The sequence below is a fragment of the Camponotus vicinus genome, unplaced genomic scaffold (genome assembly GCF_025532165.1).
Source record: "Camponotus vicinus isolate PSW18456_S1 unplaced genomic scaffold, iyCamVici1.0 SCAF_11, whole genome shotgun sequence".
In the NCBI taxonomy this organism is placed as follows: domain Eukaryota; kingdom Metazoa; phylum Arthropoda; class Insecta; order Hymenoptera; family Formicidae; genus Camponotus; species Camponotus vicinus.
The window spans coordinates 12,494,022-12,521,712 of NW_028141947.1; the positions used below are offsets into that span (position 1 = coordinate 12,494,022).

The following is a 27,691-nucleotide window of genomic DNA, read 5'->3' on the forward strand; positions in this document are numbered from 1 at the left end:
CTTTTTCGTTTAATGCATATTTTTCAAATTATTTTCAAATAATATTATGTAACTCACATTATGTGTATAATAATAAAAATAATAATACATTAAAATAATGAATAATAAATTTTTAATTTTAAAAATTTATTAATATATTTTATCAATTCTAATCATTTTAATTTTTTGCCAAATCACAGGACTATTGTATGATTATAATTATGTCTTAATTTTCATTCGTAAAAAGTACTACAAATTACAAATTGTATTTAATTAAGCTACTGTATTGTATTTAAGTTGTCCTATTGTTACTGTCTATCGAAGAGTCTCCTATTCCTCGATAATTTAACGACAAAATTCAATATTCTATCGATATTTTACTGATAATTTTTTGTCACTCTTTAAAATCATAAAATACGACTCTTCGTTACAATGTTGATATGAATATGACACGTAACGATAGCGACATCATCGTTTAAAATCTCTTACATATTTCATGTATGTGTGTAAGTAATAAGGATAATAAAGTATAATGATATAATAGAAATTTATAAAATTACAGACCTGTTTATATATATGTACGTATACATAAGATGCAAAAATAAACATATACAAATATAAAAAAAATATACAAAATTTTAACTTTTTTATGTGGTTTTATATATAATTATATATAATAATTTTTTATATATTATTATATATAATAAAAAATAATATAGTAGATTCCATACAGGTTCAGTTAATTTCAAACATTTTGATTAACAACAGATATGATTCTCTTTCCTTACGTTACAGATTCATGTATAAAGAATATGAAATAGCGACTTTAAATATAAAATCGCACATCAATCATGTTCGCAGTAATATGTGTTACCATAATAAAAAGATAGTACCTTATGCAGAATATATAATAGTTTTTACAATTTTAATTATATTTACACTTTTTAAAGAAAAATTCGATAAATAAAGGAAGAGAAATAAGATCATTAGATATTATATAAAAAAGTGAAATATATTAATCGCTATTTTGAATATTTATTCGAGAAATGCACATTAAGTCGATGTCGTTTTATTTGGTTGGCAAAATATTTTAATTGAATATAGTTGTTTGAGAAATTATGGTCCTTTGTATTAAATTAATGCTTAATATTTATATATTCAATAATTAAATTGGAATTAAAAACACATACAACAATGCAACAGTATAGAAAAAATGTTAAAAAAGACATATTATTGTGAGATAAATATGTGGATATGAATAAAAGTTCAGGAATCATTACAAGAACAATTAAATAAAAAAATTTATTGTGTGAAACCATAGTATATTTTATATATTTGAATTATTTTACCTATTTATTTGAAATTGCATCATATACTTAAAAAAAATAAAAAAAGTCTGTCTTTTTAAATGCCTCGTTTTTTTACAATTATGCAATAAATCATTTGCATAAAACTGCTCTGTAAGATCAGCTCTCACAAATAATATATATTTTAGATGTAAATATTTGATAAAAAAAACATATGATCATGTAAAAAATTTTGTAATCTACTTTACAATGATTTTCTTCATGATTCGTAAGAGCCTAATTTCTTTAATACACTGAGACCCTTTTCTTCATATTCTTCTCGCGTTATCCACACAGAATCTCGATCCTTTGTTATTTCTGCTAGTACAGCACCACCCATGAAAACCATGTCTTTACGTCGAGGTGAGTCTTCAATTTTTATTTTAAATTTCTGGGGAAAAAATGCATAAAATATAAATATTCGCAATATGTACATTTATATAAATTTTTCTTAAATATGCATTTACATTCAATTTAGTTATATCATTTTTTAGCACTCTTTGAAGATAAAGTTGCTTAATTTCTCGTTCAAGCCTCGATGGAAGCCCTGGATACATCGTACTACCTCCACTCAGAACAATATGTTTGTACAGCTCGCTTCTAATATCGATATCAGCTGCTTGAATTGTGCTAAACACCATCTCGGCTATACCTTGTGCTTCGACATTAATTAAGTGCGGTTGGAAGAGTGCTTCCGGTGCCGCGAATCTCTCACCACCTACTTTTATCACACGTCCATCAGGAAGCTGAAAATACAATGATTCGTACACCTTAATTCAATATATATATGTGTATGTATATCTATATGTGAAATTAGCCACATATAGGATGGGACATTTAAATGTTACAAGGTATTTTCTCCGAAACTTGATGTCGTACAAAAAAAATGTTTCAGATCAAATTTATAAAGTTTTGAGAAAAAATTAATTGATAACTTTTCGATTATCTTACTTCAATATTTTTATATATAAAATAATGAAAGGAATCAATTGATAAAAAGAAAATAATTGTTAAAAAAAAATATGTAGCTGCTCGTTCGCAAATTATATATTTGTGCGACGTTAAGTTTTGGAGAAGAACGCCTTATAACATTTTAAATTCTCTTTCTACCCTGTATATAAAATATTAATAAAACTGTATACTGTGTATATATATGTGCACACAATACATAATAATGTACCTACAGTATAGGATTCTACCAATACAGTGGTTTCAAGAGCTAGCTTTTCTTCAGTTTCTATATTGTAACCGATATAACACAATTTCTCCTTCAACATTCTAACTGTCTCAAAGTCGGCCGAGTGATTAAATGCGTAACCGCGTAGCAACAGCAATTTAATTAGATACATTGTAATGTCGCGTCCGGCTATATCCAGTCGTCTGGTCAAATGTGGCAGAGCATACTCCTCAAACACAGGACAAATGTGCGTAACACCATCACCAGAATCTACGACGACACCGCTAATCAGTCCTTGAGCATATAATGTCAATACTGCCTGAATTGCAATGTATGTTCCAGCAAAACTATATTTTTCAAACATCACCTGAAATCATTGCATGAATACTAAACTTCAATCATATAAATTAATTTTTAATAATTTACAATTTTATTTTTATTAACTTTAGAATTATGATATTACCTCGATCATTTTTTCTCGATTCGTGATAGGATTCATTGGTGGTTCGGTTAATAAAATCTTACATTCTCTAGGATTAATATTCATCTTCTCCTTGCCAAATGTATAATCCCACACATGACACATATCCTCCCAATTTCTATTAATCATATATATGCAATAATTTTCATATGTTATAATTTATATTAAGAGAATTTAATTATATAAGAATATATAATATTAAGAATATAATTATATACCTAACAATTCCATTTTGCATAGGATAACTTATTTCTAACATAGAACGAAGTTTACTCGCTTCATCGCCAACCATCAAATCCTGTGACAATAATATATGTAATAATTAGAATTCTACATATATTATGTATTGTCCATTGTGTATTTAAAAAAAATTAATTTTAGTGTCAACTGTCATATGATATATTGTATATTTTCTAACAAATATAGAAATTTTAAATAATTATATAAAACTGATTAGCTAAATGTTCAAAAAATAATTAATAAATTTGTGTTTTTTATTAGGTAATAAAAAGAAACTTCATATAATTTCTAATATTATATTAGACTTTATTTTATTAAATCTTGTAATAAAAAAAATAAACAAAAATATTTAATTATTGTCCTATATCACGATTTATAGAATTTTATTTTTATAAAGTATTATGATTAATATAATAACTATAATGTATTATATAGTGTACTGAGAAAATCAAGTTACAGAATTCATATCTGGAAAATATTTTAATTTTATTGTTATTAAATTAGGTCCCTCATATATATATATTTTTAAAAAGTTGGTCTATCAGATTATTTAAACACACTATTCCGATGTATATATATTTACAATCCAAAGCAATACTTCATTAAAACATTAAAGTTATTTAAAAAACAAATATAAACGGCATAAAAAATACAATAAACTTACAGGCATGTTAAGCACATCCTATGTGAGAGCAATATAAACACACAAATACATTAGATAATTATAAAAAGCATGACACATATACAATATATATTCACATATACAAATTATATTTAATTGATAAGTATATAAGTATATATAAATTATAGATGTATTGCACTTTATCAAAACACATATATGATGCATGGATTTCAAATGTAAAAGCAATCCATTTAAAAGTATTGCAAAACAAAATAATTCCCCTATGAATTTATTTTATATTTCAAGTACTTATTTCTTTCTAGGATTTGTTAGTAAAAATTATTAGCATTTTACAAACTATTTTATTTGCATCACAGTAGACAAATATATAGATTATTTTTAATTAAATTTAAACATTCTGAGGAAAGTGTACAGAATGCAATATTATGTAATAGACTTACACGAATGCAATATTCTTGCTGAAAATATAATTGTTCTTATTAATTATATCTAAATATAATAATTAAACACACTCTAATTTAAACCAGAAAATTATATTATTTTTAAAAAGTGTTAGCATTAAACATTTTATTTTATAATTTGGTAATTGATAAATTTTAGTGATAAACATGGTTTTTATTTTCCATGTAATTTTATAAATTATAGTTAAAACTACAATTTATATTTATCAATCTAATTGTATAGATAAGTATTATTTATTATATATGTATTCTCATAAATTAAGTAATATTTAAAAACAATGTTGATGAGAAATAATATTCATTACATCAAAAAATTATAGCTATTATAATTTTACAGCATTTATTAAAGCAAAGTTGTGATTGCTAGCCTTATGTTTTTCAATATTTTATCTGATGATATCAACGTTATAAATATAAAATAAATCAATATACCTTTACATCAATATCACCAATTTTATTGACAGCTCTGATTATGGGTCGTCCGACAATAGATGGAAATATATAAGCTGGAAAATTTGCACCGGCATATCCACATTTGACAAACTACAATTAAAAACTACATCAATGTTCAAGACATAAATTATTTCATCCAATACATGAAGGAGTTTGAAACATCTTTTGCTTATATCAGTATAAGAAACTTTTCACAGGGAAAAAAAAAGAGAAGAACAAGCCTTACCCCAGTACCATTATCGCAAACAATAATCTTCCTCCCCTTGCTGTCCATCTCAATATATTATTCCTTCAAATAATATTTCTTTCCTCCTTTTAAATTGTTGTCTCATATCACCCGCTCCATCGAGTGATTAATATCTGCGGATATTAGGGCGTTACCGACGAGTGTGACTAAACGGCAAGTGCAATTTCGATAAAATTATCGTTGTTTTGTATCACAATCTGGGACTTGTGCAAAAGCACTCTGCGCGAAGCAAATTCAAGGTACAACAAATTTTTTGCCGTTGAATTTACTTGGTACGGTTAACGACATTGAGCTCTATAACATGCTTTTTTTTATTCTTCTACTATCTTTTACGATTTGGGTTGGCACCAGTTGACACCGAAGGCAAAGCAAGGTCCAACCTCGCTGCCACTATGACATACTGGTGTGTTCGAAAATTTAGTCCTTGGAGTAGCTTTCGATTGACCAATCAGGATAAAAGAAACAAAAATTTCTTGCATTTGATTGGTCGATCAAATGCTATTCTACTCCAAGGAGTAAAGAGTTTTTCGTAGAAAAGATACTTATATGTGAATCACTATCTTTATTAATTCGCTCACTGGTTAATACTATAGTAGTTATAGGTATAGTTTCCGTATGTTCGATTTAGTTTTCAATTCGGAGTAATAAGTATGCGCTCAATAATTATTGATTCAACTGGAGCAACGATTGGTTACAATTTTGTGCAATGGCCTTAAATACATAAATTTAATTATAAACAATCCTTATTTTCATATAATGTATAATAATAGTTTGAAGATTTAAATAAAAATAATATAAGCACATGTTGAGCCTAATATCCATTATATATTACATCAAATTTTGTTTTTTTAAGTTGACCATTATGGATCAATATTAATAATATTGTATGTACATAATAATATGTTATTTAATTTTTTTGTTAACAAGAACAATAATAATAAATAAAAAGCAAAATTCCACAAATATAATAGTAAATACTACACATATAATAAAAAAAATGTAGAAAGTAGTAATTAATAATATTGAAAATAAAATAATAACAATATCACAATATAATAATTATAATATTACATTGCAGATATTAAAACATAGCAAGATATCAAGAATAGAACAAATTTCATACTACTTTATATAGATTATTTATAATATATATTATAATAATTTGTTACATGCAGACTTATATAAAAACAGCAAATAGCATTTTACTTCTGTTTAAATAAGTCATACTTAGTCAAAATTATTTGCATCTAGAAAATAGTTTGAACACTATAAATTTTAATCTTGAAGCATAAGAGAGAGACGTATGTGTACAAATATCAGTACTTTTTAAGTATTAATTATCTATAAATAAAAGTATTAATAAATATTCATTAATTCCTAATATAATACATATAATCTTAACTATGTCTCATCAAAAGACGAAACAACCTTAACATTAGTTTTTTGTGATTTAAAAGATTCAATACCATCCTTTGTTACAGAAGTACCAGTTACATCCAAGTACTCCAATCTCGATGCATTTAAAGCCAAATGGATAAGACTCGAATTTGTTACACGTGGATAATTTCTAAAAAGAAAAAATAAATAAAAAATAAATATCTGTAAAGTTGTTCTTTTTCTTCTTATTTTTGTTTTAAATTCTAAATTTTGGTATTTTTTGTAGTCAATTGGAACTTACCTAACAACTAATATTTTAAGATTTGGATTGTTAGATATTCGTCTATTTTCTTGTAATATTATCATTCCTTGTGGAGAGCTATTTATCACTTTTCTATCACAAGAATCACTTCCAAGCGCACAAATTGCTCTATCCGATATTAAACATCGTTGAAATCCATTATTGTCAAAAGCAAATACATCCTCGATTAAATACTGTATAATAAAAATATATTTTTAACAATAAAAAAACATTTTTTACAGCGCTTTCGCACACATATTAAATTCAAGAAAAAGAATATTAATTTTTATAATTAGTACTTATAAATTAGCTTTCTGTAGAATACCTGTGCCAGATTATTATCTTCAAATATTGGTAATTGCAAAACTTGTCGTTGCTGCTGTTGCATTATTTCAAGATGCTCTTCATTTCTTAATGTAGAAGGACATTCCAAATAAAGATGTGTCAAAGTTTTAGTGCTGCTAAAACAACCGACCTCGCTATCCCCGAGTGCCGTATCCCGTAAATCTAAAATCTAACATAATATATAAATACATTTTATATTTATTTGACGAGACTAGAGATAGAAATAGTAATTAAAATAATATAAATAATCCACAAGTAAAAAAATATATCATACCTCCAATGTTTTAAATCCAAATCTAGTTGCTAAACTAGCATATGCAACACATTCGCCTAGACGATGACATGAATTCAATCTAAGTTCCTTAAGTTTGGGTATTTTGCTGATAACTAGTAAGGAATGTGGCGTAAACCATTGACAATTACTTAAAATTAAACACTAAAAATAATATTCAATGTATAAGTAATAATGATTAGTATGTGTAGAGAGATTGTAATAATGTAAGAAAACACACACACAAACAACAAATATATATAATAATAATAATAAAAGAAATAAATGTATATCTATTCATCATTTTCTAAAGTTATATTTCATAGATATTGTAAATCAATTAAAATTAAAAAGATAAAAAATAATTTTTTATATATATGCTTATTATAAACATTAAATAATGTATTTTACAATTATCAACATTAATATAAAATACATAGTCCTATATAATATATAGAACAATTAATTTATACAATAATAATTCATGTGATATATATGTATAGAGTTTATGTAAATATAAAAAGATATATAAGATATGTAAATATAAAAAAATTAATAAACAAAAAAAAGAATAAGTGACAATGTTAAAAGAAAAATATTATTTAAAAATTTATATCTATTAAAATATCAACTTACTGTCAAATTTGGCATGTGTAAATCCATTTTAAAAAAATAAGATTTATTACTTTGTAGATAATCCACTTGGCAACCTTCTAATGAAAGCTTTTCAATAGTACATGGAAAATCTGTTATTTGAATCTGTAAAAATTGTATTATAATAGATTTATTAAATATTCTTTTACAACATAGAGAAAAAGAGAAAAAGAGAAAAAGAAGGAAAAAGAGAGAGAAAAAAAGGAAGGAAAAGATATACTATAATATGTTATATCTATATTTTTAAAATATATTAAAATATATTAAATGTTAATATGTAGTAAATATATTTTAAAATAAAATTTACTATATATTAACATTTAATATATTTTAAAAATATAGATATAACATATTATAGAAACTTTTATATTAAAATGTACCTTATCTCCATTGATATAATATTCTTCAATGACCAATTCTTTAAGTTGATTGCATAGTGTCTTTACATTTTCAAAAAACCTTTGTGTAAGAGCTGGACATTTGTCATGGAAATTGCCACGTATTGCCAAACTCATTGTTATTGGTTGCAGGAACTTCATGTACCGGTTTAAATCATTTAGAAACATTGGTTTTGTTCGAAAGTCTACTTTTCTCCATAGAGTTCTATCTTGCGTTAATTGTGCAAGTCTGTGACAACATCTATATAATCAAAAGAAAAATTAATTATAGTATGGAAATACTAAGAAATATAATATACAAGTAAATATATAACTTACAAACTGACTGCCATGAGATCTTGTGGATATAAATATTTCAATATATTGAGTAAAACATCATCTGAAAATTCAAGTATATTTGGAGATGTTACTCTATCTAAATTTGTAGTTTCTTCAAATTTTATACGTTTTGTATCCTTGCTACTGGATGGTTCAGGAGATAAAGATTTACTGCGTTTTATCTTCATTTTTCTTCTACGCCTACAAGAAACAAGAAAAAGGAAGGAAAAGATAAATTGCCCCATAAAAAAATTCAAAAGTTTAAACACATATAAATCATTGTTATAATTTTAAAAAATTGTATTTTATTTATAAATATTTTATAAATATTAATTTCTTTTTATGAAGAAGTTATATTATTTACACATGACAAATAATATTTGCACAAATTAAAAGGCCTTTATTATAGAAAAATTGCAAATTCTTGTGCATTTTAATATAAAGATAAGGAGCTAATGAAAGCTACTTTTTCTTTATATAAACGAAAAAACCAAACAAAAAAATTTCGTTTACAAAGAAAATTTAGTTTACTAAGCAGATTAAATTTAACTTCTAAATATTTTCTTATCTGAAATCCAAAGATCGTGTGGAAAATTTCTACCTACTATATGTACAGATAATAATATTTTGTTTTTGTTTTTTCCAATTACATTTTTCCATAAAAGCAATTATATCTTTATTGTCTTGTATAAGATATCTAATAAATATTATAAATAAAAATTGAGAATGTCTTTATTTTCCCTAAACTGTAATATCAATGTGAAAAGCTTTTGTAAATTTATGAAATAAATATCAAACAACAAAATATGTGACAGATGGTATATACCTTCTAGATCCAGAATTTTATTATGTAAATGCAATTGCAAGTGAAACTAATTTGGTTTAAATATATATTTAAAGTAAGAACTTTGTTCACAATATTTAAAATACAACATATAATGTAAATGAAAATTATAGTATGCAACGAAAATATAACCACAAAGTGTTACTCGATAAGTAGATTTTCACGTACACCATATATAAATTCTCATATTCTTACCTTGCGAACTTATTAATAATAATGACAAAGATGTGTAAATTGACGCTTACAATAAAATATCACGTACAAAATTAATTCTTATAATTCGTATAACACGATTGATAAGAAAAAGCATACATATACGTAGAAAAGTACTGTGTATATACCAACATTTCTCATAACACAGAATATCGAGAATGAGGCATTGGCATGGGGTGCTTTCATTTACTAACACAAGTCGACACAACCTGACGCCTAGTGTCATTTCTTCGTTGCCATCCGTGGCTGTCAGATCTTTTGAATTTTCCCCTCTTTATAAGGGGCTCTCTGAAGATAGAATATTATTTTTTTACTTAATTTTAAAAAACTAGAATGTTACAAGACGCGCCCTATATATTTAATTCTTCCTATCATGTAATATAAGAGAAAATATATATATTATATATGCACATAAACATCTATAATATATTAAATAAATAATTCTACATATTATGTATATATTTATGTATATAATTATATACATATGTAGGAAAAAGACGAGTTATTATAATTGTTAAACTTGTCAAATATTTGATCGCCATCACCACCAGCACTATTGATTTAAAATTTAATAAACAAAAATTTGAAATTTAATAGAAATTATTAAATATTATTTTTATTCAGCAAATTTTAACAAATACTATTTATTTAATAAATTTTACGAAAGTCCGCACAGAGAGAATACAGAAAAATTATAGATATATTATAAAACAATTTAGGAAGATTGCAATATGCAAATTCATTGTGAAATATTGCTGTACAAGGTTTTAATGATGTCCGAGTAATAGCGGTATTTATTTAAAATTTAAGTATTATTATTGTATTACTATTATGTTTTTTTTAGAAATAGTAATTTAATAATGATATTGTTTAAAGATGATTGATGGGACACAAAAGGTGGGATGTTATCAACGATATGCCAATACTTAAAACAATGGTGTTTAATTCTTTATTAATTCAAAAATGAAAGAATATCGCCAACGAAATGCTAAATAATGATGGAATATAAAAGTATTGGAATGGAATAGGATTAATGGAATGTCAATTAGACATACATACACATACATTTAAGTGTCAAGATAAAATGTTCAAGATTGGAATATAAAATTTATATGCATCTTTTTCAGTCAATATGAAGATGAATTATACATATTTAATAACTACAATTTATCTAAAATGAATCCTCCTTTTTTTATCAATATAACTGTATGTGCTATCTTTTTGATAAGATTCTTAGAAGAGAATAAAATAAGATTCCTTTAAAATTCATAGAAATTTTAAATTAATACAGGCATGTTTTGCAGAAAATACCATTATTAGAAATAGTATGTTAATAAAATTTTCTTGCATCTTATCTGGACTGCGTTATATACATTATTGTACATCTATATACTTTTAACACACACCCAAGTCTAGGTGAGATATAAAGATACAGTCTTGAATTCATCATTTCTGCTTCAATACGTACAAGGACTGTATTGCACAAAAAAATCTAAATACTAAATAAAATTCTTCCTCAGAAATATTTATGAAATCATCATCATGCTATCCGGGTTATAATACAAAAACTATTGCTGTTTCGATATTTTTATAATAGAATTCTATTTTTTGATTCTATTTTACCTCTAGACTATACACTATTAATATATTCCACTGAAGTTTTGAAATATCTTGCATACATAAAGAAATATTTAGTTTTACATAAATCACTACATTTAAATTTAAGATTCATTTCAGTAATTCTCATTTTAACAAAATTTATAAAATTTTCTCAAATATAAAATACGTATTTAAAATCTATATAAAATATATTTTTTCTACATTGTTACAGCAATAGTAAAGAGAAAGAGAGAAAGGAAGGGGGCAAGGAAGAAAAGAGAGAGAGAGAGAGAGAGAGAGAGAGAGAGAGAGAGAGAGAGAGAAAGAGGGGGAGAATGAGAAAGAAGGGAAATAGAGGAATAGAAAAAGTGCACGTACAAATAATTAATATGTTTAATATCTATAAATTTTCCCATTTCACGATATTAATTTAAAAATATTATGGATATATATTTGCATTTCTCTCTCATATCTTTTATTAAATATAATTCCCAACTCATGAGAACATTTAATTATTCTATCAGACAATGGCAATCTTTTTTTCTTAAAATGTGTTTCCAAGAAATATGGCTCGCAAGATTCTCCAAGAACTACATATATTTTACATATATGTTTAATATATATAAATATAAAATAATTATCCAATATCAAATATTAAAAAATTTATTTCTATAAAGAAATTTAAAAATTATGATATGTATGGGTTCGACCTATTCACATAGTACTTTTAATCTTAAAAATAAATAAATGTTAAAATAAATGTTAAATAAATGTTAAAAAAATGTTTAGAAAATAGAAATTAGAAAGGAGAGACAGTGATAGGAAAGTACAGATATTGCTTAATTATTACTTATTACATATCAACAAATATGAGAATGGGATAAAAAACACAAATTTCTCTTTTTTTACAGTAGCATGAAAATCTAATAAATTATGTATATTTATATTTACATATATATTTTTCCCAGAGACCATGCTATGGCACATATTTTTATTAATTAATAATTAAAGCCAAAAAAATAATATCTTGCAAATTATTAATACATACATACATACATACATACATACATACATACATACATACATACATACATACATACATACATACATACACACACACACACACACATACATACATATATATACATATATGTATGTATGTATGTATATATGTTCAAGATATATATATCCAATTTCTTGTTTCACAATACAATTAACTTAGAACAAATTTTCAGTCCTATCTTATATTCTTTATATATATTTATATTTAATAATTGTTTTTCTATTTTTTATATAAATATAAATAATTTTATATAAACATAATATAAATTTCTTTGGTCTTATTTTTTGTCCTGTATTCGAGAAGTATACATAAGAAAATTCATGTTTCTGTTTCTATAACATCTCAAGGCTCCTATGTCCTCATACTATATATAATTATTATTAATTTGCAAGATGCTATATTGAATTATGACATCACGAATTGTATAATGTAATTTTTTTGCGAAATACATCGAAATATAAAGTTTGTTGAACGATCACTTGTATTCAATAATATTAGTAAAATACGCCGAAAATTAAAATTTATTTCCACTGAAAATATAGTTCAAATATATTTGAGCTCAATATATTCAAATATATTTTGTAATCATCTATTAATGTAGATAATACAAAAGAGAATTTTTAATGTATTTTACTAATCCTTACTATCAAACACGAGTGATTCAAAGAAATTTATTTATCTCAAGAGATGCACTTCACAAGAAAAAATTTATACAATTTCTCACTGCGATATCATAATATGATTGCAGATGTCAATATGGCTGCTGTCAGGACATAGAAGCCTTAAAGCATTTAAGATGGCAATTATTGGTCTAATAAATATAAATTTTATAAAGCTGTTACAATCGAGAATCTCTGTTACACATAACGACAGTAAGACTTTCATAACTTGGTCCTCAATATAACTCGACACATATTTTAATAATGCTAATGTCGTGTGATGTCACGTCATTTTTGTCATAATAAATAGATCATATATGGCGCGTGTAGACGTACTTATGTTTAATTTCACATTCAAATACATATAGGTATGTAATTTGACAGTTTCATGTTGCCTTCGCGCTTGGATATTCATTACTATTTTTTTCCCAGAAATTTCTAATCCTATACTGGAAAAGTTATGAAAGTCTTACTGTAATTGAGAATTGGTACATCACGAGTTGATTAAATGTTATTTAAATTTTATGATTTTCTTCACATTGTACATTTTTTAATATATTAATACATTAATATATATTATAATATATATAAATATATATATATATATATATATATATATATATATATATATATATATAATATTAATATATATTTTTAATATATTAATATGTGTACTAATAATATACCAATAATAAATTTTCATCAGAAATTGAAATAATCTTATATTTCTTCACATATATATATATATAGTCCGCATAACAAAATAACGAAATTGAATTTTTAAAACATTAACACATCAAAATTGCAAGCTAGTTTAAATCTTACTATAGAATTATGTTTATGTCTTAAAATTAATAATTCACATTAATTTTATTCTATTATTAGAAGTATTAAAAGTATAACTCTTTCTTTATAATTGTTGATTTGTGATAAATTCCATATTCTTTCAAGTATATCCAATATCTTATAAAAAGATAAAAATCCTTAGTCCTTAGTCTATTTATTTTAACTATATTTTGTAATTCTTCTCTTTTTCTTTCTTTAAAGTTTGAGAACATGTATCGATATATTCAAAAAATACAAAAAAATGTAAATGTTAAAATAAGCAAATTTTTACATCAATTATGATTTGTCTTTGTTTCCCATCTTCTCAAAAATGTTTTGCTATCAAAAAGCTTTCGTTGAAAAGATAAAGTTTGTGTGCCAGCAAAATTTCGAAACTCAAAGTAGATTATAATGTCCAATATTCCATTTTAAAAAATCAATCTCATTATTTTGACAACAGGCTATATAAATATTAATAATATTTACTTTTAAAATGTTATTACAAGTGAGCATTTGTTTCAAAACTATAGCTTGCATTCTATACAACTACTATTTGTTACATGTTTTGTTGGCATGATATATTTACATCATCATATCGAGCAAGCATTCTTAAACCATTCAACAGATCTATCTTCTGTGCAATGTGTACACACTAAAATGTTTAATTTATCAGAATAGCCATTTTGATTCTCATTCCTGTAATATTAAAATACAAAAACCGTTCATTCAAGAGCAAAACCATATAAGAAAATAGTTTAGCGCGTCAAAGTTTCTCTTGCTTATACAACCACGATCTTATGATTATTACCATTTGGCAAGAGAACATAATAGACACGCTTTCCCTTATCTCATTGAAACTCTTGTATATTAGTATGATACTGACTGTTAGTAAATGACCCATTAGTCTGTTCATTCCGTTCGATAACACTTTGCATTTCAACAGTTGATTCATTACTAGATTGTCCATTATTTAAATGTCCAGTATTACTAACATTATTTGTCACTACATTCACATTATTTGCAGTATCTGCTTGTTGTGATTGTTGTTGTTGATGCCCATTTAAATTATTTTGTGCAGAATTATTGTTTTTTGATCTATGTCTAAGTTTATGTGCAGTAAGATATTGTTTTACAGAATATGCTTTGTGGCATATATCGCATTTATATGGCAATGGATCTGGACAATTTACATCGTCTGTGAGAGTTGCTGCATGAGTAGTTAAATGCATCATATAATAATGTTTTATAATGAAAGACTTGCCACAAGTTTCGCAAATATAAGGACCAGCTACACCATGCGTTTTTCGATGTTTATGGAGATTATCTTTGCGCGAAAAACTTTTGCCGCACATGTCACATTCGTGCATCTTTTGCCCGGTATGAGATACTGAATGTCTAACCAAGTGTTCTTTACGGCTAAATGCTTTTGCACACGTTGTGCACACATATGGTCGCTCACCAGTATGCAATTTCCGATGTTGAAAGAGATGTTCTTTTCGTTTGAATGGTTTACTACAAATGTCACAACTAAAAGAATTAACATTAGTTTGTAAAGAATCATCTTTGCTTCTAGCATCTGATGGTTCATTTATAAGTATTTCAACACTACAATTATGATTGCTCATTTGATTCAATGAGGAAAAACTTTTACCGCAATCGCGGCAGATAGTGTTTTTTGTAGTCTGCGAGAGTACTTGAGGATTTACGGTGATTAAAGATGCTGGTTCTGATCCTGATCTAAGCCTCAGAAATTCTCTGATCTGATCAATTGAATTACGAGACATTCCATCATCAGATGAAGTTTTTGTAAATTCTTTAAAATCTTTTATGTCATCTCGTACTGCTGTTGGTGTTGTCAGTGTATTTTCTTTGAAACCCAAGTTTAAAAATACTTCTGGCGTTGCTTGCACTGTAGTATAAGTTTGTACACCTGAGTTAGGAGATTCATCTTTTTGGACTTCAGATTGTATTTTCTGTATGACTTGCTGATTAGGTTCTATGTCCGTTTCGGTTTTGAGAACTACATTATTATTTTGATGTACAACTGGTGTCTCTTGTTTCACCGAGAATTCTTGTTGTGTTATAATTTGTGCTTGCTGCTTCTCAAGTTGCTGAAGTTGTCTGTGCTGTTTCTCAAATTCGCGTTGTTGCCTCTGTAATTGTTGAAGCTGCTGCGATATCTGTCCCTGCATTTGTTGATTAACTTGGCTTTGATTCTGAGATAATTGTCCTGCCTGATTCAATTGCTGAGAAATTGGTCTTTGGGATTGCACTTGCTGATTTATTTGACTATGACTCTGTATTTGGTTCTGCGCTTGTTGGATTGCAGGAGATTGATTCTGCTGCTCACCAATTTGATTTTGCGCTTCATTTGATTGCTGCGATACTTGAGATGTCTGCTGTTGGTAACTGTAATGAGTCTCTGCTGTAGCTTCAACAACAGCTGCTGCCATACCACCTGGTTGCATCTAAATTTAAAATTATAATATTTTATTATTTCTGATACAGCAATGTTTTATAATAAATATATGAAGAATATTTAAAAAAAGTGTATTACATTTAATGTTAGAATATTATTAAGATTTATTACAGACCTGCATAGCACATTTGTATTGCTGTACTCTAGCTTGAACTCCACTGATGATTTGTATATTAGAAGCATTTATGTTGCTAACTACAACAGGTTGTTGATGTTGTTGTATTTGTTGATCATTTATTACTTGACTTCTCGGTGATGTTGACACCTTTTCCATTGACTTAAGAATTTCATCCTCTGGTGTTGATGATCTTTCCTTTTCGATATTTTTTACATAAACTTTTCCTTCTTTCAAAAAATCTTCGGACAAATGAAGCGAAGTAAGATAAGACTCCAACATACCCTCGGCATTGACTACAGTTTCCCGAAATTCTATAAAATTTTCCAGCTTTTTGACACATTCGTGGCATACAATTTTTGGTAATGAGTCATTCTCCATAACCTTAAACAAATGCAATCAATTAATATGTGTTTGTAAGAAGGAAAAATTACTATAAATATTTATATAATTAAATTTGTAAATAATATTTGTTATTAGATTTATACATCTATATAATATATATGTGCAGATATTTTATTTTAATTTTTTCATGATAATTAAACATATAATCAAACATTAATTTATACGTATTAATTATATATTAAATAATTAAAAAAAAATCTTAATAATTTTAGAACTTCATATGTGTGTGTATCTATAAATATATTCATGTAATTTTTTATCAAATGAATATTTTATTCATATAAATTAATTTGTTATATACTTGAATTTTCAATTATATTTTGCATTATTTATAACTTGTATAAATAGTGGTAAAATATATTCTTTTTATATTTTAAATAAAATATGTATCACAAACACACACAAATAGTAAGATGAAAGATAATCGAATAATTTCCATACAAGTCATATTTATACAATAAACAAAATAAAATTAATGTAGCAAATCTATGTAAAAGTTTACAACTATATATTAGTACACACACAATATAAAATTTATATTTTATATTATTCATCATGTTGATATATTAATATATAATTATTTCTACATAAAAATTTTATATCATTGATAAATAAATAAAAACCAAGATCTTATAATTTAGTAGATAATCAAGCATTGTGTATATTTTTATATTGTTAATTAAATAATATTTATCATATGATATTCAATTCTCATATGTAAATCAAAAAACATCAAATATAATTTAATTGCAAAAACTGTATAGAATATATAAATTATGTTATTTTATTTTCTAAAAGCAACAAATTTTAACATTATTTTCACAAATTAGTCTATTATATTGTATCGCTCTGCAGATAATATTATTAGATAAATCATGCTTTATATTATTTTAAATCTTATCAATTTCAAGAGAGATTTTTTCTTATAATAAATAAGAGAGATAATCTTACTATAAATGTATATATATAATAATGCTGTGCATGTATTAAAATGCTACATTAAGTAGAAATTTATGGATATATTAATCATGTAACTCTTTATAACTGAATTACGTTAGTCTACTGTTGTTTACTGATTTTCAGATAAATGTGATTTTCATGAACTAAACCGTGTATGGCTCTCGCTCTTTCTCTCTTTCTCTTATTCCGGTAGTATCTCCCCCCACCCCTAAAAAAAGAAAAAAACAAATCTCAAATATCTCTCGTAAATTCTCCGAATGTCTTCTCGACTCTTGCGTTACTTGCGAACACATGTCGAATTAAAAATCGAGCTCGACAGGCAGAAATCGAGAATGCCCGAAACTGTTTGACGTCGGGAGCGAGAGAATGCACGCTTACTTGTATCGCCAAATACGTCTGTATTTTCGTCTGCAATTGTCGTCTGCGTCCCTCCTCGCGAAATATATACATCTTGTTACCCTCGCTGTTGGTACACAATCGGCAAAGCTCGTAATAATTCACCTTGCGGTATCCTGACATCGTTTTTCCCGCGACAAACACACGGATCGCGGCCGCGACCGTAGAACAATCGCGAAACGAGAGGGAGAAGGTTCTTTAGCGTCGATCAGCGGCGGTAAACACACGCGCAAAACCGTCACCACCCCCGCTGCCAACGTCGTCGCCGTCGCCGTCGTCGTCGCCGTCGCCGACGCTGTCACCGCAATCGCTACTGCCACGATATCGTTTGATATCACTGCTTTTGCACCAGCATCGCTGACCATTCTGTTCCGCGCGTCAGACAAAATGATAGCAATCACTGCTGATATTGTATACCACTCATTTCTCTCTCTCTCTCTCTCTTTCTAATGTGCGATATATATACAGGGTGTTCCTAGAGTAACCATCTATTTTGTGCTGAAATTATTACAATTATTTTGACGAATTTACCGATACGCACTGCTCATTTGAATTTATTACGTATATGTATATTATATGTACAGGGTGTTTCTAAAGTGATCATTTATTTCGGTGAAATTACAAATTATTAAAAATTATTTTGATGAATTTACCGATATGTACACACACCGCTCATTTGTATGCGTGTATACAAGGTGTTCTTAAGAAGACTACTATCTATTTTGATGAAATTAGAGGTGTTTAAAAAAATTATTATACTGGCATAATAATATGTCCGTAATACAGGGAATGATAAAAATTACTTTATATATATATAAATATAATATTATTTCGTAAAAATAAATAGTTATTTTAAAAACACCTTGTATATATAATAATTTCTTTTCGATTTTTTCGATATTTAATTATATTCTAGATTTCTTTATAGCTGCACTGGCAAATTCAACACAAAATTTAATGAACGTGCAAAAATACAGCTAGAAATAAAAAATGCAAAAATAAATGGCTGAATTTGCTCATAATTTTTATAGCGAATTCGATCATTCCCGTAATATACTCCACTAGTGCATACTAAAGATTGTTATACAAGAAATATTTAAACGCCTTGACACGATATATAAATTCTCTGATGATGATATAATTAATGTACTCACATATTTTATTAAAGATGACGATATATCGATCATTATTAAAATTGGTTTTAATACTTTAGAATGTCAATATTATCTTTTTTATGCACTAGTGCGAGCGATTCCGACGCACACAAATTTACTATTAGAATTATTTGATTTTTTTGAAAAAAAATCACGCTTTCATGACACACGCGTGAATATACGTTCTATAATTTTTACAATTCAAACCAATATAAGATGAAAACAAATAAAATATATAGTTTAATGTAACACTAATAAGAGTAAAATAAAAATCTTAAAAGAATCGAATCTAATATTTGGTTTTTTAGATTGTAGTGAGCCACAAATGGACCAAATTATGGGGAAATAGAAAAATACCACATATTATAAGATTTAATTTTTTTTTATTTTTTCACTTTTAAGAAAGGCATATTAAATTATTGCTCTTATTATTGCTTTTCAATGTAGTAATTAATATAATAAACATTAAACGCAACTTTAATAACAAATTCCAATTGACGAAATTTCCAAGTATATAACTAATCATTTCTAATTGAATCTTTTCATGCATAAAACATCAAAAATAATCTTTCTATCCATATTAACAAAATATCATAAATTTTAATCTTTGATAAGTTAATCAACATTTTATCGAAATAACTTTTAGTAATGTATTATCAAATGTAAAGCATAAAGTGTTTTAAACAAAATTAATAATTTGTGTGGTTGAAATAAAGGTGCAATTTGTATGTATAATATTGTGTGTATGCACATATACCATAGTATTACATATATAATATTGTATATACACACATACTATACTATTATATATATATTACATATTTTCATAATTGTCTATTATATATATATATATATACATATATAAATATACATATATCTCTATATATATGTATATCTATATATATATATATATATATGTATATAAAATTTGTCATTCTATATATAGAAGACAATTTGACTATAAACAATCTCTAACATTATGGTTCATTTTCATCATGCAAAATATGCTTTCTTATCATATGGTAAATCATTCCTATCGTCAAGCAACCTATTGCTGTTCCTTGTGCAGCAACTCGTAGTTGTATCAGATACATCTGTGTAGATATCTTCCTTTTCTTGAAAGCATAAGCACCATAGCCACAGATACCCGTCAAACCTATTAAGCCTGTTTAAAAAGCAATATATATATAGTTGATATTAATGATGTATGTTATTTATATGTTTACATGTTTTATATATGCATACATACTTGCTACAAGAAATGGTGATTTCCGACCTTTTTCTAATAGTCTGTCTGACAATGTTTGATCTACATATATATCATCATCATTAGTGGCCATTTTTGAAAAAATTCAGTTTCCGTTAACCTGAAAAGTAATTGATTTAAAAAATCATTCACTTGATTACAAAAATTGCATATTAGATTAAATATTTTCAGATTTGACTTCTAACAAAGCTTATCTTTCAAAAAAAAAAAATATATATATATCTACACATTTACTACTTCTACTCAATTATTGAATTATTAAAGATAATTTAATAAAATTGAGAACGAAATATAAAGATTTCTATTTGTAGAGATTTTTCTTGTATATCAATATTAATGCACTATAAACAATTAATAACTGTGCATAAATTATCCTTTAAATAAATAAATTCAACTTTGTCATTATATCAGAAGTATTCCATCATCTCTTTGATTATACATATCTCATTAATATATTTAATTTTATTTGCTTTTCTTTCTTTTTATATATATATGCATAAAAATTGCACACTCACGTGTAAAATATATTATTACATTATATTATTATACAAATTAAAAAAAAATATATATATATATATATATGTCTACACCTGCTCTTATCTAATTCAAGGTCATGACAAAGATCATAGTTCTATCATTTGTTTCTTTCTTTTTTTAGCATACAGTGTATAATTAAAATTGATATATAATTATATAATAATTATTCGCCAACAATAGGTAAAATAGAAACATCATTTAATTATACAACTATAAGTTGTTCAAATTATATTTATCTCCATATTACTTAGATATCTAACCTAAATTCAAATCTAAATTCTTTTAAAAAAGAACCCATAAAGGTAGAAATTCTCATAATAATCAAAATCCTTCAATAATTCACATAAATTTTCTCTTAATTTTGTCATATCGAATTTATCGCACTTTGAATCATACCAGTATACTAAATATCTTTAATTATCGGCGACTACACATTCTTTCTCATTGATTAATTTACTATATAAATTCTATTAATGTGTTTTTGATAATTCTCTTCATATAAATAATAAAATCTCCGACAGCTCCCATCGATCGTTAAGTAGATTCTGCTCACCTTCATATACTCGGTAGAATGTAGAGCATCGATAAAAATGATGTATTCAAAAATCTCAAGTATAGGCTGCGTTCTGTAAAACACATATGTGCGTAGGATGTCGTATGTATCGCGCATATACACGTATCTGTGCGCATACGTGCTTTACGAAACGCAGCTGTATGTTACGAAGATTCCGTTGCATCATATTTGTTCTCTGTAACTGAACTTTCTCGTTAGCCAAGAAGAAGAACTGAACTTTCTGCAATAGTGTACATTAAAAGGGTTTGCACTAGACGGAAAGAAAGAGAAGAAAAACAAAAAGTGCAAGTGCTTTCAGCTACAGAGAACATCTACAAGAGAGATCTAAATTCTTTGTCCTAATTGGTTAAACGCCATTCTACTTGGAAATACGACCGCGAGATAAAGATTTCATTGGCCAATTAGGACAAAGTATTGAAGCTCTCTTTGTCCTGATTGGTCAATTCCATGCTACTATTTTTGAACGCAACTCTTCCAAGAAATAAATTTCTGAACGCAATCTGTGTTTTATATATTTCATGCTACGATAAAATCTATTCAACCACAAACATTTATTGACACGTGAATTAATCATAGATATTTATCTCTCCCTTTATAATAATGTAAAAGTAACGAAAATAGCTGGTGTTTGTGTTTGGATCAATAAGATCCACCGTTCAGAATGATATGTGATGTTAAATTAGAAAGAGTGACTGAATAACAAACATCTTTATATTCTTTCCACGTAATTTTGAGTATGAATCACTCAATGTACGTATGAATGATTAGGCGACAATGCCTATTGTTTGAGCGTTGAGAATGATCGCTTGAGAAATTAAGTTGAATCACGTGAGAAGCTTGAGTAACTTAAGCCCCAGGGAATCGAGACTTCGTTTTTCAAACGATTTTCAAAAATGTGGAAACCCTTTGAGGCTGGCAGTTCTCCGGTGGACTGGTGTGAGGGAAATTACAGTATTTCACCCAGCATCGCCGAATTTATGAATACAGTTCGTATATATTTATATACTTGATATACGTAACTTTAAAAATTACAAGTCAAATAGATGTACCTATCAATGTCACGTCAGATCTATTTTGTAAATTTTAATGCATGCGTATAACTATAATGAATTTATTTTACATATAAGTAAAATCCTATAATACAAGGTGTTTCATAAGTGGTGGGCAAAATTTCAGGAATGGATTCCTCATGCTTAGAGAAGAAAGAAAAGTTAATCAACATAGGTCTGGAAATGATTAGTTTTTGAGTTATTAAGATTTTTGTAATACAAAATTTTGTCTCATTTCTCGTCTTAGAAGTCCTTTTACAGGCATCAACAATGTTTTTCAAGTTCGGCGGCCTATGTTTACATTAGCGCGGTGTATTATTCTTATTCTTGTTTACAATTCCATACATTTCCTCTAATTGTCCAAAATCTTAATAACTCAAAAACTAATCATTTTCGGACCTATGTTGATTAACTTTTTTTTCTTCTCTAAGCATAAGGAATCCATTCCTGAAATTTTGCCCACCACTTATGAAACACCCTGTATATACCTCGTAATTATAATAACACATGCATTAATGTTACAGACTAAATGTCAATAATTTGTTATATTATCTCTCTATATATGCATTGGTATTTACAAATATTATATACATACAAGTTATTTATATTAAAAAGTAACTTATTCTTTAAAAAAATTTCAATGCAGGTTAATAGAATATTCTACTTTTATATATTAAATATGATTCTCTCTCCCTCTCTTTTTCTCTCTTTTGTAGAACTGTGTAGATGTTTTTGGAGAAAACCAAAATTTATATTATCATTAAATGGCAATTATAATTGAATTAGATATAAATAAATATTATAGAAGTATAAAAAGATAATGTTTTTACTCTTATTGCGGATTGTCATAATGAAAGAAGCATGCATTTCACTGGTTGTAAGATCAAATTGGTTGTTCACCATTTAACTTCTTATTTTTTAGTTCAGTAATGTGGTCTTCCTGTTACTTCCACCTGTGCTCATGCACCTATTTAGAGATTATGGTCGCTTTGTGAATCCTGGGATTCATATAATTTGGTTCTTATTGATGATAGTGGGACTTAGTAGTGCATATTTTCATGCTACTTTGTCCTTGATTGGTAAGAATCATGAATATGTTGACTAATAATTAAGAAATAATGATTCATATTGTAGTTACTATTAAAATAATGTTGGGTTAATTATGGAAAAATTTATATATAATAGGTCAACTTTTGGACGAATTAGCTATTTTGTGGGTATATATGGCAGGGTTTTGCATGTTCTTTCCAAGAAGATATTTTCCAAATATCTTTCGTAACGATAGAAAGCTTTTTTCTATATGTGCAACATTACCGACTTTGATTGCTACTGGTTTGGGTATACTACATCCAGCTGTAAATGCTTTCGCGTTGATGAGTTTGGGTATACCAGCGTTCGGATTTCTGATCATAGAACTAAAGAGGTAATTTAAATAATATAAATTTATTAACATAAATATAAATATAGAAATAAATGTGTTAGATTATATATATATATATATATATATATATATATATATATATATATATATATATAGAACTATACAAATTTTAACAGTCTTATAAATTTTAAAGGACTACATCGATAAGAGTATACAGACTGGGGCTGCGATGTGGTGCCATGTGGATATTATCGGTGACTTGTTGGTTAAATGATCGTTTATTTTGTGATACATGGCTAAATCTTAATTTTCCTTATCTCCATGCGCTGTGGCATCTGTTTATCTTTATTGCAAGTTACACAGCGGCGGTGCTATTTGCATATTTTGCCGTACAGGATGAAAAGCCGCAACAATTGCCAGTACTTAAATATTGGCCCAGAGATGATTTCGAACTCGGTATACCGTACGTGACTATTCGAAGTTATATGAAATTAAACTACAATTCGAATATATAGCTCTTTTTGTAAAGGTTTTTTAGACTAGGCGACTAAAACTATAATGCATTATTATTACAATGAGTTTTTGGGTTTTATACGGTATGAAATATACATATATATGGTTTTGCAATTTATATAAATGTTTATTTTTTAAAAATACATATTTTTTAAAAATAAGCTCTCGTTTTACAGAATCACATAAGAATGATGCTAGGGATTAAATACATTATGAAAAATTTTAAAAATAAACGTACAAAAGTACAGTGATATTAAACACTTAAAAAAAGCTTAAAAGTAATAATATTATGATTTATTAAATAAGTATATGAAATTTAATTTGAAAATATATGATATTTAATTTGAAATGAATTTATAATGTAGAATTAAAAAATTATTTATTACATTATTTACTATAATACTTTGAATCTTTATTTCTTATTGATTTAATATGTTGAATGAGTGAGTCTCGGAAACTAATAAGTAAATTATTTTTCTTGTAATATTCTAATGAATATTTCTATTTAGAAGTCAATTTTTTCTCTTAGTGATATATGTATACAGATGGTAAGATATTTCTCTTATAAAACAGATCTTATAAAAGCAGATCTTATAAAAAATTTATAAGATATGACATTTATATATTTTATAACAAATTGTTTTAAGTTGTAGGCAATGTCATTATGTATTTCTGCATATAGATATTGACACTCACATACAAACTAAAAATTTCTTCACATGATTTTTAAATGTTAAAAACATCGGTTTTTATTATACGATTATGTATATTAGCAAATTAAAAATAATAGATCGATTATATTGTGATATGTGTAGTCTTGTTAAACTTTTTTACAAAGGACTATTTTTATATGTTGTCTAATCGTTACTTAAAAATGCAGTGTGCAATTTATATCTTAAATACCTATAATGTGAAAATATATAACATAGATATATTCAACTTACACATGTAATAAATTATGTATATGTATGTGTGTTAAAATTCCTGAATGTATAATAATGTGTATGTGTATGTGTGTGCATATATATACACATAGAAAGAGAGTATGTATATACACATACATATAAATAATATACTCAGGATTTTATAGTTATCTACAATTTGAGACTGTATTTATATATGTGCAATAATAAAAAGATATTATGAGTAAATAGTTTTCTAGCCATATTGTATATGATATATATGTATATTTATACTAACTGAGTGAAATTACGATAAAATAGGAATGTGTATATTAACATCTGTATGTTTTACAGCATATAATTTATGTATGTACAATAATTTTATTGTTTTTATACCTTAATGAATAAAAATATATAAACTTATATAAATGATTTAATTAAAAATCAGAAGATTTTTTATCACATTTGCATTTAAAATATATAACATTTTACTCATTTTCATCATACTCGCCTCTGAAGCATACAACATTTTTGTCAGTTTCGTGGACTTTCACTTCATAAAGTAATTGTGGGTTGGACATATGTTTTTTCAGCTGCTCAAAAATATAAACAGCAATATTTTCAGTGGTAGATATTGTGTTTGTAAAATGTTCTACTTGTTTATCTATATTTTTATGATCCATTTCATCTATCACCACTTTCTGCATGCATTCTTTTAAATCTGATAAATTAAGAACCATGCCTGTTGATGGATTTATGGGTCCGCGGACGGTTACTTCCACTGTAAATAAAACTTAACTAAATTTTTCAAGAAATCTCAATTTGATATCTAAGTGTTAAAATTTACTTAACATAAGAAGGGAGTTAAGAAAAGAATTCAAAAACTATAGTATCTAATTACATTCCACATCATAAGTATCTGTTATCTTTTTCTTGCAAATTTCATATTTATGTATTAAATAAAAAATTACTTAAATTTTATTTTAAAGTTATATAACAATTTAATTTATACTTAATGGGAGTGTTACTATACATTTTTCTTAAATACCTTATATAATAAGTTAATAAGTGAAATATAGATTACCTGTATAATTATGTCCATGTCCATAAATGTTATTGCATTTCCCATACACTCTAGCATTATCGTGTTCATTTAAAAATGGGCTAAAATTTGTTAGAATATTTAAAATTAGGTTAAAGTCCCACACACAAAACAATATTTTCTATTTATAAATTCTTTAATCAATTTCAAGTCATTTTATTTTAGGAATAGTTTGATCTTTAACTATATTTATCAATTTTAGTAGAAATTTAACATGTTCTATGATAGTTAATTAGCTAATCAAGATTATTTATTAAACAAAATATTTATCTTATATGCAAAATAGATATAAAATATACAAGCATCATCTTTAATACTGTTATATATTATATATTACACACTATATATATATTATATTATTAAATATATTTTCTAATAATACTACTGCACTTATACCTAGAGCTGTGTGTATTAGACGTCTAATATAATATATAAAAATCCATTTATTTATTTACTTTCTCCTTATTTTCATTTATTTACTTTCATACCTATTCAAACGATGACCGCAAGATATGTGTTCTTTTCGCGTTAAATAAGCGATTGGTTTTTCCTTATAAGAGGAAGAATCCATCTTGCAACAAGAATGTGGAATGTGGATATTATTAAAGGACAGATACATTAACTTTGGAGATTGGAGAATTGATATTGGAGTCCTCGCGCGGTGACAATACAAAGCTCCAGTTTTAGAATTACCAACAGAGAAAGAATAAATTTTATAGAAATTTAATAAATTTTAAAAGATAAAAAATATAATATAAATTAAAGAAATAAATTTTATTCATAAATGTCTATATATCGAATCTCTAATATATCATAAATTTTGTCTGAAACATTTTTACCTTTTGTACTCGATCTTCGATATCTTGGATAGTATTTTGAAGAGGAGAGGGAAGACTTGGTGATTTTGAATTTTAAAGTAATTCCTCAGGATCATATAAAGTAGCCGATATTTTTTTTTATATT

At 26.2% G+C, this 27,691-nt stretch overlaps 6 protein-coding genes across 19 annotated transcripts; 1 reads left to right on the plus strand and 5 right to left on the minus strand.

Moving 5' to 3' along the window:
• Positions 1-1,267: 1,267 nt before the first annotated feature.
• On the minus strand, positions 1,268-5,414 carry Arp2 (Actin-related protein 2). 5 transcript variants are annotated; one of them, XM_083081270.1, is made up of 8 exons: positions 5,007-5,414; positions 4,760-4,870; positions 3,888-3,905; positions 3,202-3,281; positions 2,966-3,101; positions 2,510-2,869; positions 1,793-2,071; positions 1,268-1,716 (listed from the first exon to the last, which is right to left on the minus strand). In XM_083081270.1, the coding sequence occupies exons 1-8, from the start codon at positions 5,052-5,054 to the stop codon at positions 1,546-1,548; spliced, it is 1,203 nt and encodes a 400-aa protein (XP_082937396.1). In that variant the 5' UTR covers positions 5,055-5,414; the 3' UTR covers positions 1,268-1,545. The 5 variants fall into 5 exon arrangements, with proteins under 5 accessions (XP_082937396.1, XP_082937395.1, XP_082937398.1 ...); XM_083081269.1 differs by lacking the exon at positions 3,888-3,905 and adding an exon at positions 4,307-4,324; XM_083081272.1 differs by having other exon boundaries at positions 4,760-4,883; positions 5,007-5,413.
• A 736-nt stretch (positions 5,415-6,150) lies between these two features.
• Positions 6,151-10,013, minus strand: LOC145961787 (uncharacterized). 6 transcript variants are annotated; one of them, XM_083082253.1, is made up of 9 exons: positions 9,881-10,013; positions 8,819-8,892; positions 8,692-8,752; positions 8,356-8,614; positions 7,958-8,080; positions 7,325-7,486; positions 7,031-7,219; positions 6,706-6,899; positions 6,151-6,594 (listed from the first exon to the last, which is right to left on the minus strand). In XM_083082253.1, coding segments are annotated over exons 1-9 (1,230 nt in total). In that variant the 5' UTR covers positions 9,883-10,013; the 3' UTR covers positions 6,151-6,428. The 6 variants fall into 6 exon arrangements, with proteins under 6 accessions (XP_082938379.1, XP_082938378.1, XP_082938380.1 ...); XM_083082252.1 differs by having other exon boundaries at positions 6,151-6,368; positions 6,494-6,594; positions 8,692-8,892; XM_083082254.1 differs by lacking the exon at positions 9,881-10,013 and adding an exon at positions 9,731-9,874.
• Positions 10,014-13,796: 3,783 nt separating this feature from the next.
• LOC145961511 (uncharacterized) lies at positions 13,797-19,642 on the minus strand. Of its 4 annotated transcripts, none has more exons than XM_083081780.1 (4): positions 18,232-18,360; positions 17,947-18,061; positions 16,489-16,872; positions 13,797-16,362 (listed from the first exon to the last, which is right to left on the minus strand). In XM_083081780.1, exons 3-4 carry the CDS (start codon positions 16,867-16,869, stop codon positions 14,743-14,745), a joined length of 2,001 nt encoding a protein of 666 aa, XP_082937906.1. In that variant the 5' UTR covers positions 16,870-16,872; positions 17,947-18,061; positions 18,232-18,360; the 3' UTR covers positions 13,797-14,742. The 4 variants fall into 4 exon arrangements, with proteins under 4 accessions (XP_082937906.1, XP_082937905.1, XP_082937907.1 ...); XM_083081779.1 differs by having other exon boundaries at positions 17,845-18,061; XM_083081781.1 differs by lacking the exon at positions 17,947-18,061 and having other exon boundaries at positions 16,489-16,686; positions 16,773-16,872; positions 18,232-18,246.
• A 498-nt stretch (positions 19,643-20,140) lies between these two features.
• LOC145961513 (HIG1 domain family member 1C-like) lies at positions 20,141-21,945 on the minus strand. Of its 2 annotated transcripts, none has more exons than XM_083081782.1 (3): positions 21,761-21,945; positions 20,653-20,770; positions 20,141-20,568 (listed from the first exon to the last, which is right to left on the minus strand). In XM_083081782.1, exons 2-3 carry the CDS (start codon positions 20,741-20,743, stop codon positions 20,381-20,383), a joined length of 279 nt encoding a protein of 92 aa, XP_082937908.1. In that variant the 5' UTR covers positions 20,744-20,770; positions 21,761-21,945; the 3' UTR covers positions 20,141-20,380. The 2 variants fall into 2 exon arrangements, with proteins under 2 accessions (XP_082937908.1, XP_082937909.1); XM_083081783.1 differs by lacking the exon at positions 21,761-21,945 and adding an exon at positions 21,604-21,744.
• A 350-nt stretch (positions 21,946-22,295) lies between these two features.
• Positions 22,296-25,875, plus strand: Bwa (alkaline ceramidase). The gene is made up of 4 exons (XM_083081807.1): positions 22,296-22,767; positions 23,753-23,909; positions 24,016-24,253; positions 24,405-25,875. The coding sequence occupies exons 1-4, from the start codon at positions 22,675-22,677 to the stop codon at positions 24,724-24,726; spliced, it is 810 nt and encodes a 269-aa protein (XP_082937933.1). The 5' UTR covers positions 22,296-22,674; the 3' UTR covers positions 24,727-25,875.
• Positions 25,876-25,972: 97 nt separating this feature from the next.
• Positions 25,973-27,375, minus strand: Purple (6-pyruvoyl tetrahydrobiopterin synthase purple). The gene is made up of 3 exons (XM_083081808.1): positions 27,217-27,375; positions 26,711-26,790; positions 25,973-26,407 (listed from the first exon to the last, which is right to left on the minus strand). The coding sequence occupies exons 1-3, from the start codon at positions 27,345-27,347 to the stop codon at positions 26,115-26,117; spliced, it is 504 nt and encodes a 167-aa protein (XP_082937934.1). The 5' UTR covers positions 27,348-27,375; the 3' UTR covers positions 25,973-26,114.
• Positions 27,376-27,691: the final 316 nt, after the last annotated feature.

Excerpts from the sequence above, each read along its gene's own strand:
- Bwa (XM_083081807.1), top strand. The coding sequence starts at position 22,675 with ATGTGGAAACCCTTTGAGGCTGGCAGTTCTCCGGTGGACTGGTGTGAG. Across the intron at positions 23,910-24,015 it reads TGCTACTTTGTCCTTGATTG|GTCAACTTTTGGACGAATTA; the intron begins GTAAGAATCATG and ends TATATATAATAG. Across the intron at positions 24,254-24,404 it reads CTGATCATAGAACTAAAGAG|GACTACATCGATAAGAGTAT; the intron begins GTAATTTAAATA and ends TAAATTTTAAAG.
- LOC145961513 (XM_083081782.1), bottom strand. The coding sequence starts at position 20,743 with ATGGCCACTAATGATGATGATATATATGTAGATCAAACATTGTCAGAC. Across the intron at positions 20,569-20,652 it reads ATCACCATTTCTTGTAGCAA|GCTTAATAGGTTTGACGGGT; the intron begins GTATGTATGCAT and ends CTTTTTAAACAG.
- LOC145961787 (XM_083082248.1), bottom strand. Across the intron at positions 8,081-8,355 it reads ATTATATCAATGGAGATAAG|ATTCAAATAACAGATTTTCC; the intron begins GTACATTTTAAT and ends CAATTTTTACAG. Across the intron at positions 6,900-7,030 it reads AAGATAATAATCTGGCACAG|TATTTAATCGAGGATGTATT; the intron begins GTATTCTACAGA and ends TTTATTATACAG.
- Arp2 (XM_083081270.1), bottom strand. The coding sequence starts at position 5,054 with ATGGACAGCAAGGGGAGGAAGATTATTGTTTGCGATAATGGTACTGGG. Across the intron at positions 4,871-5,006 it reads TTTGCGATAATGGTACTGGG|TTTGTCAAATGTGGATATGC; the intron begins GTAAGGCTTGTT and ends TTTTAATTGTAG. Across the intron at positions 2,072-2,509 it reads TATTGGTAGAATCCTATACT|CTTCCTGATGGACGTGTGAT; the intron begins GTAGGTACATTA and ends TTGTATTTTCAG.
- LOC145961511 (XM_083081778.1), bottom strand. The coding sequence starts at position 18,372 with ATGTCAGGATACCGCAAGGTGAATTATTACGAGCTTTGCCGATTGTGT. Across the intron at positions 16,873-18,231 it reads AGACGTATTTGGCGATACAA|GTTATGGAGAATGACTCATT; the intron begins GTAAGCGTGCAT and ends CATTTGTTTAAG. Across the intron at positions 16,363-16,488 it reads AATACAAATGTGCTATGCAG|ATGCAACCAGGTGGTATGGC; the intron begins GTCTGTAATAAA and ends TTTTAAATTTAG.
- Purple (XM_083081808.1), bottom strand. The coding sequence starts at position 27,347 with ATGTATCTGTCCTTTAATAATATCCACATTCCACATTCTTGTTGCAAG. Across the intron at positions 26,791-27,216 it reads TGCGGTCATCGTTTGAATAG|CCCATTTTTAAATGAACACG; the intron begins GTATGAAAGTAA and ends AACAAATTTTAG. Across the intron at positions 26,408-26,710 it reads ACATGGACATAATTATACAG|TGGAAGTAACCGTCCGCGGA; the intron begins GTAATCTATATT and ends TTTTATTTACAG.